The sequence below is a fragment of the Strongylocentrotus purpuratus genome, unplaced genomic scaffold (assembly GCF_000002235.5).
Source record: "Strongylocentrotus purpuratus isolate Spur 01 unplaced genomic scaffold, Spur_5.0 spur5_scaffold_6, whole genome shotgun sequence".
Classification (NCBI taxonomy): domain Eukaryota; kingdom Metazoa; phylum Echinodermata; class Echinoidea; order Camarodonta; family Strongylocentrotidae; genus Strongylocentrotus; species Strongylocentrotus purpuratus.
This window is the reverse complement of record NW_022145612.1, coordinates 43,302,928-43,314,211: the sequence shown is the minus strand read 5'-3', so window position 1 is coordinate 43,314,211 and position 11,284 is coordinate 43,302,928. Positions and strand designations below refer to the sequence as shown.

General features: G+C 38.5%; 1 protein-coding gene across 1 annotated transcript in view; it reads left to right on the top strand.

Annotated features, from left to right (window-relative positions):
* Positions 1 to 7,853: 7,853 nt before the first annotated feature.
* Positions 7,854 to 11,284, top strand: part of LOC576434 (atrial natriuretic peptide receptor 1) — a 107,552-nt gene continuing 104,121 nt past the window's right edge. The window contains exon 1 of the mRNA XM_030972422.1: positions 7,854 to 8,152. Within this exon, the coding sequence (XP_030828282.1) occupies positions 7,892 to 8,152 (261 nt within the window). The 5' untranslated portion in view covers positions 7,854 to 7,891. The remainder of the gene's footprint in view (positions 8,153 to 11,284) is intronic.

Here is an 11,284-nt window from a genome sequence, read left to right as displayed (position 1 = left end):
GATGATTAAAGACAGAGACAACAATGGCGTTTTCATTAACTTACCGCAATAAGGTTACCTTTCGTAGTATTATTGGGGAGTACATTAGGTAGATTGGAAGTTTAAAGAACAACGAATTATTGTTACCTTTGCTTTCATAGTCTTTTTTCTGTCTCAGTTATACACATCCTTTCCCGCCCCTAAACTCCTCTAAGAAAATGCATGGTACCTCAGTTGGGAAAAAGACTGTCATCAAATCTCCTATGAATTTTACATGATATTAGCGGAATAATTTGAGAGTTAATATTCCATGCCTCGTATAATATGTCAAACGTGTACTTATAGGATGATGGCTAGTTGGAGATTTGAAATTATAAATATGCCCCACGAAAAGCGAATTCTGATGAGCCTCTTACTATGTATACGTGTAGAATGAATAAACAAATAAAACGGTATTTCCAATGTTATACTTTGCGAGAAAGACCAAATCTTGTTTTTGAACTTTTTATATACATCAACAACAAATAACAAGATAAAAAATGAATAACAAGCAGTAAACGAGGAATTGATATCCTTCGGTATTTGTTATCAAGGACTTATTATTCCTAATTATATGTCTTACCTGGAAATAAAAACAACTTATTAACAAAAACACAGACACCGCAATAAAAAAGCAAATTCGGATTCGTTTTTTTAAAGTAAATATTACATTTAGAAACAGGTTACATTTAATATCTAGAATCCTCTCCCTTTATTGGGACTGATGTAGACTAAAGGTGAATAAGTTTTCTTGGCATTTCCAAATGATCTACTAAAAGAGATTTGTTGCATCCGTCAGGGGATGTACTTGCATAAGGGGGTAGTGAATTAATTAACATGAATTCGCCATTTTAGACGTTTGAGTGATTTTAGCTGAGGGCAAAGAAGATTGATTTTTTATTGCATTTTGTATTTCCCATACTTTTATGTTAAATGGAAACTCTTAACGGAGCAGAAATTCAAAGTCGGTAAATCCCTACTTTGCATTTCAATGACTGTATAGCATTTGCATCAAAGCGGACGGCATGTCTGATATTTTTGGACAAACCTCTCGCGTTATTCACAAATCATACGATAACATTTTGTGTACATGTGTGTGCGTGAGTGCGCGTGTGCGTGTGTGTGTGCGTGTGTAAGTGCGTGTGTGTTTTGAGTGCGCGATTGCAGACAGTTTTTTTTACCCTCTCAAATTCATGATGGTCAAGGCAGGATGAAGAACTCTTACAAGGCTAGGTGGTATACACCTGTAATTGAGCACGTTGCTTTTATCGGTCATCCTCGTATATGCGCTGACAATTCCATCCTATTACCGCATCTATTTATCATACTCCGAGGAGTAATTGGGTTGCCTCGCCTTATGTTTATTTTTTATATAACCTTCGATTTATGTCAGATGAAAGTTGTCTTGCAGTTATTTTTAGACCCTTGGAAAGCATGGCAAAAAACCCAGCAGTTATGAAAGGTTATTTTAATACAATATAATGGAATTTTTAAGGGTTATGATTTCGCTGTCAAACTGAATGTTTCCATTTACAAAATAACGGACAATATCAGAATCATCTCGGTTCTTCCTTTATTCTGATTTGTTTTTCGACTAGTCTTAATCGGTTGGAAATGGATTTACTTCCCAAGGTAATTATCGTTATTGCTACTGGAATGGTGTCTCATCTTTAGTCTAATGCAGTTGCATTAGATAATTAAATATAGTGTTGCAGTTCCTTTTTTTCCATTTCTGAATCCTTCTTTTCTATTTCTAAAATTACAGCCATCAGCATGTGCTGACCTACCATAAATACACAAAAAAATTAGAGGAAAGAGAGAGAGAGAGAGAGAGAGAGAGGGGGGGGGGGGGGAGAAAGGGGGGGGGGGTGGAACAGTGATCACCACAATGTATGATTTTTTACCTTTATGTAAATTGGTCTTTTTAAGCGACTTACATAAAGTTTTATTGTAGAAATACATACCTTAAGCTACAGTCCCATATACGTCCCGGACCGTCCCGGACCATCCCGGACCCCATCCGGGGTGATCCGGGATTCGGTCCGTGTTGACACCGTGTTGGCACCGGGGTGGTCCTGGATGGTCCTGGATGGTCCTGGATGGTCCTGGATGGTCCTGGGCGGTCCGGGAGTCGACCCCGGATGTTTTTGACGGTCAAAAACTGCCGGGGTGGTCCGGGACGGTCCGGGACAAAAGTTTGATCCGGGGTGATCCGTGTAGCCACCGTGCTGGGTCCGGGGTCATCCGTAGTGGCGCCGGGGCGGTCCGTGTTGATCCGTGGCAGTCCGGGAGTGAGTTATTGACCGCCCAGGACCATCCAGGACCATCCAGGACCATCCAGGATCATCCAGGACCACCCCGGTGCCAACACGGTGTCAACACGGACCGAATCCCGGATCACCCCGGATGGGGTCCGGGATGGTCCGGGACGGTCCGGGACGTATATGGGACTGTAGCTTTTAAAGCATCACAAAACATCCCGGACCATCCCGGATCACCCCAGACCATGGTCCGGGATGGTCCGGAGTGGTCCGTGCTCGTCCGTGCTGGTCCGGCTTTATATGGGACTGGGGCTTTAAGCTTTGGGGAAACATATATTGAAAGAGGTGGTAAGCAAAAATCTCTTTATCCTTTTTTAGGCAATAATTTGTATAATACAATCCTTTGTATTAATCTAAAATCTGTTTTAATACATTTCATAGTTAGACAAAGGCTTATACAAATAAGTTTACCTTAGTTCGAATTTTCTACTTGAAAAAGAAAGATAATCGTTACACCGTGAATACCATTCCAGATTGTAATTGTACAAAGCTTTTCCAGTTTGTTTTCGCCCAAAATATGCGGTTCATATTTCGTCAGTATGCAGCTAAGAGCAGACTGGCCTGAGAAATCCTTTTTGACTTACAAATATGCATGGCATTTACAAGGATATTCACCATCTAATTCCATACATAATTTTATACGGAATAGGTATGATGACGCGAGTAAGCCGTTTTGCTTTGCTTGTCTTGTCGTTTCGATCAGTTGCTTCTTGTCACACGCTATACCTTTCTTGTCTCCTCTTCCCCCTCTACTGCCCCTCTCAACAGCTGTGTGAAAGTCAAATATGTGTTAGATCCAGATCGAAGCTTGACTGATGAGTGTCTCATACAAATCTGAATCGATTGGAATGTAGAGGGTAAAATGAAAAAAAAAAGAAGAGGAAATAGATAAAAATCCAAGCCTGCCTCATTCTAGAGTTCTATTTTTCGTGGCGTGATTAATGTGTTTGCGGCTCGTGGCGAATTTGTTCATGTTCGTTCTGCTAGAGGAGCGTGATCCACACATATTGAGCATATTTTTAGGTTCATGTTTATTGAAAATGCTTCACCGTCCCCTTATATTGTCATAGATCTGTAGATAGATCTTTGCTTCTAAACGCTGCATATATTTTCTTGCCGTCTTGTGGGCTAGCTTAACTTTCATGAATCTGCGCTCGCATTCTAAATAGCATCGTGTTGTTGTTTTATTCACAACTTATCTTTTATAAGGTATTATATTTCCGTTAAATCTGCGATTACGTGCGTAATAGCATGGTGTGGTTGTTTTAATCCAAAGTGTTATCTTTTAGAAGGTATTATATTTCATGATCATCTGGCTTGGCCGTACCTTGTTTCTCACAAGATTGAAGAGACACGCTCAATCACGACACAGTAAACGACACCTCTCCATTGTTCCCCAAGTTTCCAATTTCATGAAGTATTGATGGCAATAGATCTTAGTCGACAGCTAGAATATGGGTATTGTCTATATTAAGACTACAGATATTGCACCGAGTTCTGATGTTACAAAAGTCCTTTGTGTTTTTATAAGGAAAGCTGTCTTGTTTTATGTCATTAACAGGTTTTGGAGCGTTATGCAAGCAAGATTGATGTGCGTGGTACGTGTATTATCATAACCACCATAATGTGCCATTTGCAGAACATGTTCCTCCGTATCAAACTGAAAAAAAATCAAGCCAACACCATAACTCTTTAAAAATGTATTTACCTCTTCTACCACTTAGGGACATGAGAAATCACTTTGCTCCACCGCATATATCACGGGTATAATTACAATCCAATCATAGATCTCATAGATAATTTAAGGTGTGGTTAATGAATTGTATAAGCAGGCATGACGGCATGTGCGATAATCACACCAATGCACTTACCAACGGAATTAATGGGAAATAATCATTATCAATCACGACAAAGATGATTGCAATAATCAAACTCTGTTTTATGGAGCTCATAATCATCACTCAATGGGTTATCGTGTTAGTGTTACCCCAGCTCTAGCTCTGGGTCATGTATTCTTTGACATGATTCATTTCAAGTGAATTTAGAAGAGAGAGAGAGAGAGAGAGAGAGAGAAAACACTAGAAACAACAAATACAAAAAACTAAGCAAAGCATATATGAGCTTTTATACTTATGACATGTTGGAGTTAAATTGTTGGTATAATCCTAGACAGAAATAACCATCTAGTATGGGTCTTTCTTTGATAAAACTTGCATTTGTCAACCTTCCCCATACAATGTAATAGAGGCGGTCAGAGGAGCCAGATGTAATATCAGCGGAACAACCGTCGATATCAGAGACCGAAGCTTTCGGTCTATAGTATCATCCCTGCATTTCCCCCAAACAATGATGGCTTGAAGTAGTCTAACTTAACTGAGAATAAAGATTGTAAGTGATAGTTTTGAAATATCTTGAGATAACAACATGCAGATAGGTTGACGTTGCTGCTGGCCATCAGGGATAAACTTCTCAAATGCCTCTGAAAATAGACGGCTGTTTTGTGGAGATGTGATTATGTTATGCTTGTAACATTAATCACATGCTACAGGATATCAAGTGGGGTGTTCCGGACTTGTGATCAATTTCCTGCCTTTTCATTCGATTCTTATTCTTTCTTTCTCTGTCTTGTTTCCCTTTTCAATATTACGGAAGCATTTGTGCTGTAAAACCACAGCCTCAAATGTTCAAATTTGTATGAGAAGAATCCAACAGGCGACTACATCAATTCACGTTGCCACTTTCGCCGAGTTTCGATCTTGCTAGGGCTTTAGTCGGAGAATGAATTAATGGGATATCTACATTTCATCATTTTCCTAATTTTCTCTTGTCGCCATACCTTCAAATCTGGAGCAAAATTGATTGGATTTGAGGTATTGAAGATTCCAGTAAACGTATCTTGGGATCCCATTTGTCGATGTAAATAGAGGAAATCTGAGAGTTTTGCTGCGTATAACATGAAAATAGTGCGTAGGCCTTTGGTGGGTGGGATTATAGCGCACTAATCCGCAATCCAAGTCTAGCCTCGATCCATGCATTTTATCGCAGCCGCCATTGGAGAATTGTGAGGATTTCGTTCTTCTGAATCTTCTGAAATCGAAGTCAGCAGGGCGGCATGTCGCTAACTTGTATGACAGGTGATACATGCTAAAGCGTGCTACTAAAGTTCTCAACAGTTGGGGCTAAGACAAACTGCTGGTCGAGAGCTGGTCGTTCATGATTGCCTAAACCAAAACGAAATGAAAACAGAAGAAGAAGAAAATGTGTAAAAACGTTTCAGTATTGTATATTGGACGTGAAACCGTGAAAGGTTTAATTTATATATATATATATATATATATATATATAAGCGAGTTGAAATGGTAATACACAAGCTGGCATTATAAAATCATGGCTACAGGCACGGAAGGGCAAAGCATTTCATCCCACTCAATTATCTAGTCGTGAGTAAAGATGGAGCAAAAAGAGTTGACCATTTCGCTTGAATAAGCTAATAACATGTGACTTATCCCAGAGGCACTTACTTTATGAGATATAATAGGAGACGCCAGAGCTTATTGTGTTATTATACAAAACGTCATTAAGTAATGACGTTTTTGTTTAGCACCCCAGTGGCTTTCCCCGCTGTGTATTCCGCCTTGTTATCTTTATATTAGATTCCTTCAATTGCAATTCTCTGCTGTGTGTTCACGACCATAAAAAAAGTGTCAGCCCCTACCCCGACAACAAAAACTCTTCATTTACTTTTTGTGAGCAGGTTAAATGTATACTACTCTTGTAATGCGACTATGTAATTATCTGTATTGAACAGCGAATCTGCGATAAACTCAAAGCAACCCCTTAATATACTGGTTTGCATCTGCTGTTGTTAACGTTCGTGTATTCAGTCATGCAGGATATTGAGAGTCAGTGTATAGTTGAAAGATGTTTTAGCTTTAAATTTGTGATTCGAACTCCCTTTTAATTTTCTGATGATCCGTGATTAAAACAAATTGTATTCAAGAGACAATATTTAAGAAAAAAAATCTTTAAAATATAGTTGATAAGGATAACACAACAAAGTCACTTACAAGAACAAAACAACAGATTCACTTGAAATTTACAAGCCGATAGAAAATTCCACAGCAGTGACGCAGCGTATCAGGTGCCGTGTACACCTCCCAGATATGTTTATTAAATTAATGTTTTAATGGGAAGAAGGATGGCATAAAAACTGACCTCTTGATATATTCTGAAGATTATATTAGTACCAAGGATATCACCAAGCTGGCGCCGGTCCCACATGTTATAAAGATATCTTTTGTTCTTATACTTGTACAATACCCGTGTGATACAGCGGCGTTCTTTAATAACTGACCCTTCCGCTAATTGAACTACTGGACACGTTTGATGGAGTGGGAATGTAATAACGACATCCCTTCGTACTGTCTTCAATAAATAAGGATGACATTGATACTATCGAGTAACTCAGACTCTCGCCCTACATCGACGGAAATGAAAACAAAAATGATTTTCATAACTGATTCAATATTTATTTTTTATCAGCACCAACAAAATAATAGTTCGATTCGAAGAAAACCGGGACGGTTAAACAACAACAAAAAACGGTAATTTAATTTGACGAAGAAATCTCGTGTCGATTTCTGTAATGCCATCTCCGGAACCTCTCCAACCAATCTCGTTTCTTTACCATCCATACTCTTTCCCTGCAGTCTTTACATGTTTTCTGACGGTTGGTGAATGCTAAAATTGAAGCTTCATACCATAAGAACTTGTCCTTCTTCTTCTTTCTGCTATAGGGAAGGTGGGATGTATGCGTCCGTCTTAGAAAAATAGCAACATAAGTATGATTGATGGCAACAACAAAAAAGGGAAATGACAACATGCCTCGCGATCAATAATAACCGACATTTTAAGACATGTATGAATATTTTCAATTTCATCATTACGTCTAGTTGATATTATTTGGTAATATCATATTACCTTATAATGTCTCTTTCATCAAATTATGGTAATCCTCTCGCAGTCGAAGCCATGCACAAGGAGTGGACTGATCGGAGAGTCATTGCTCTCTGTTTGGACTATTGGTGTGTATCTCATTTTGAAAATGAGAGACGCAATAGGAAATACTCATTTTAGTTTATTGCTAGGACAGGTGGTAATATTTCTTATTTTGTATTGATCGCTCATATGATAAAGAATCTCTGCTCGGTTACATTTTCAGGCACAGTATTTCTGTGATATTTTATTTTGGTTCCCAACCCAAACAATGGCGTAGCCAGCACAACGATAGGTCCAGCATATGCCCCTTTCCCTTCCCTCTTCTGTGACAGAAAAGGAGCATCAGGATCTATGGCACGCAGGTAGACAGAGTGACTCCCTCCACCCTTGTTTGGGGAAGAATCTGCCTCCTTTTTTATCAGTTCTTTGTAACGCCACTCCAAAATCTTTTACATAAATGTCAACATAAGAATTAATTGTTCCTTTCTTTTGTCTTTTTCCCCCTTTTTACAGTCGTCATCATCTGTGCATCCGGTGACGCTGTTCGCAAGCTAATGTTGGCAGCCCACCGACTGGGTATGACCGATGGCTCCTACGCTTTCTTCAACATTGTCCTCTTCGACAGCTCATACTTTGGTAACATTGGATGGGAGCGTGGTGATGCTGACGATGAGAACGCGAAGGCGGCCTACCGTGCGCTCATGACCTTCACACTCCACAAGAAAAAGTCTCCCGTATTCGAGGAATTCGCCCTGGATGTGAAGGAGAGGGCGCTAAAAGAGTTCAACTTCAGCTACGATGCGATAGGCGAGGAGGTAAGGATCATACAAATTGAGAGGAAATATATTCTGTCACTTATTTTCGTTCTATCTTTATGTATTTACAGTGGTATTGTTGATTAATGCAGTTCTTGAGCCCCCGGCTCAGCAAAGAATTAGTGAATTCGGGATGGATTGAATCAAAAAACCACTAATAAACCATCCAACCACCCAACGAACCACACGATTGCGATACGCGCGCACACACCCTCGCAAACTATTTGGGGTAAAATGAAAACTACTAGCGATTTGCGATTTGCAGGGAATTGATACAATGATTACTACTGGATAAAAATGAACATGTACCTCTTAAACAACAAAGTGAGAAATTATAATTTTTTTTGAGACTTAGGGAATAGAAGAAGTATGCCTCAAAATTATCCCTGATATATCGGTTGATCCGCGTAAAGGAAAGTCAAAATAAATTGCTCCTCAACCCCAACCACGCCTTTGTCGATAACAGCACTACGTTTACGCTTTCCCAAGATTACACTCGTTTTTTTTTTGGAGACATTTCGCCCTTCATTTTTGTGATCAACCTCTAAATGGGTATTTCATTGAACACGAAATTGCTCGAGGATCTCATTATTTTGGCTAATCATGTCTCTAATATCTTTGTGACGTATTCCTTTCTGCGCATGCTGATTTCAGCGCCTTTGGCCTGACTTTAGCCAGTTCTTATAAATTTGACATTGTAAATAATACGTGCGCAGCATTTAAAGCCCGTCTGCAGTAGTTTAGCCAGGGGGTTAGACCTCCCTGCAAGGTCACTGACAGGTGGTTATCTCATCAAATCAGCTCTCAATTAAAATAAGAAAAAGGGGATCGTGGGGGACCAATGGTCACCGATTAGGCACTGTTTGCTGTAAAGGGGGCGCAAGTAGCTATAAGTAGTGCAGTGGGGTTTTAAAGGCAGTTGAAGGGAGAGGTATCAACTTTGATGACATAACCTTTAAAGGAGGAAGAAATACGACACGTCCACACGCAGACGCCAGGATATTTAGATCCAGCAGACCAATGGCATTATACTTCAACTCGTCGCCAAGCCATATAATCCTCCTGGGAAATACAACACGATGGATTTAGTCAAAAAGTAAATCCCTGTCACCAAAGGTGAATAATCCTCCAGAAAAGAAGGTGGATAGAAATCATCATTATAAGTCTTGTCATTTTATATAGGAAAGTGAAAGAAAATCTTACTCTTAAAAGCTTACATCAAAGTTTTTTTGTCTTTGATTTTCTTTTTCGTAAGGTAACAGTGAGCCAAGAAAGCGCCAATATGTTATACAAGGAGCTTTTCCATGATACGTAGAGAACATTATTTTGTCTTTGTACAGCAAAATAAGTTTTACTTCTTTAAAAATAAAATCTTTTGAAAACATGTAATTGCTTCCTCTCCACCGATAATTACGTCGTTACATTACAAAGTTTTGGCTTTAGCACATTGTTTTATAAGGTTGTCCACAACATGGGTCTCTCTGCACTGTAACCATTTAAGACAAAACTAACGAGACAATTTCCAAAATGTGTAGGAAGAGTTTAGTTCCAAAATTGTTTCCAATATCATGCTGACAGTAAATGAAGACCAGTCAGACTGGCAATAAACTTAAAATATATTCAAATCGATATAGATTTAAAATAGATATCAAAAATAAAATAAAAAAGTCTGAAATGGTGAGTTTTTATGCATGCAGTCATTTGAGTGCTTACTAACTTACATATGCACCTTTCATCCATATTACTAAAAATACCTTTAATTAGAGGGTTCAATTTCTCTCTTCAATTCGTCCATAAAATTTAGTTAATCAACAATATTTTTGAGAAGGTACTATTAGGATCACCAATTCCAGCTACTTGATTTGGACATTTATGTAAAATGGAAATTACCTTTATTATAGATGCCTAGCCGTGGAGTATTGTATGTAATAATCTCTTTGGTTTGTCGGAAAGGGGAGTGGTACATTCGGGGGGGGGGGAGGCCTTGTGAAATGGTATCCTGGTTGGTATACATTCATTTAACATTTTATTTTATGACAATACGAGTTATTTGTTTGGGGCTTTTTATTAATTTGTGTATTGGGCAGTGTTTGGCACGACGATACTCTTGTCGACCTATTATTACCAGGTTTAAAATTCCCTCGAGATAGCTATGGGGAGTAAGTGTAATTATTTGAAGAAAACTTTCACTCTCTCTTTTTTTTCTTCCAAAGGGCTTGTTTGCTTTTAAATGTCATTGGAATCTGAGAATAGTCACGCATCTGGCTTTACCGCAATCCAACATATAATTTTCCATGCATTATTCCGACTCGGCTTATGCCACGGTGGCGAGAAATTCGAAGATACAACATTGTTGTTGCTTTTTTCGGATTGCGCGGTCGACTGTGGTCGACTGTGCTTTCAGTGACAGAAAAGTCAATCATATTGATTTCAGGTATAATATTCTGCCTTTTTTGTATCAAAATTGAAATTGTGGCATTGGGAAATATGGCGAAGCAGGAAATAAAAGTAAACATTAAGACGGCGAATGAGAAAGAAGAGGAGTACGGATAATTCCTAAAAACCACATAAAAAAAAATCAAACATAATAAACAAATGCACTAAGGAGGAGGTGCAGACTCTCCGGGGAATTCAGATCCAATTACTGAAATAAAATGACTACATTTCAATCCCCTCCTTCTTCTGAATGCCAGCTTTTCTTACAGATTGAAGTTGGCACAACAAGTATCATTTTCTTTTGTAACGATTATAGGATTGTCCAACATGACGAACACTTCAAGACGGCTTTTTTTGGTAATCATCAACTGATATTTTTGTTAATATGAGAGGTGAGAATGCGAGATGAAAATAAATAGAAAGGGAAATAAGAGGAGGGAAGGGAAAGGGCAGAAAAAGTTGAGCGATAAAATGAAATGACGAAAAGAAGGAGTAAAGAATTGGTATAAAAAGAGAAATTTCATCAAAAAGGAAAACAGGAATAAAGTTAAAGAATGAAGGTATATAAGAAGGGGAACATAATAGTGAAGATTAGAATTTTAAAAAGATGTTTTCATTTATAAAAATCATTATACACATTCTGGAAATTATCACACAATATTGTAAAACAATGAGCATATGAATTATGTAAATAAT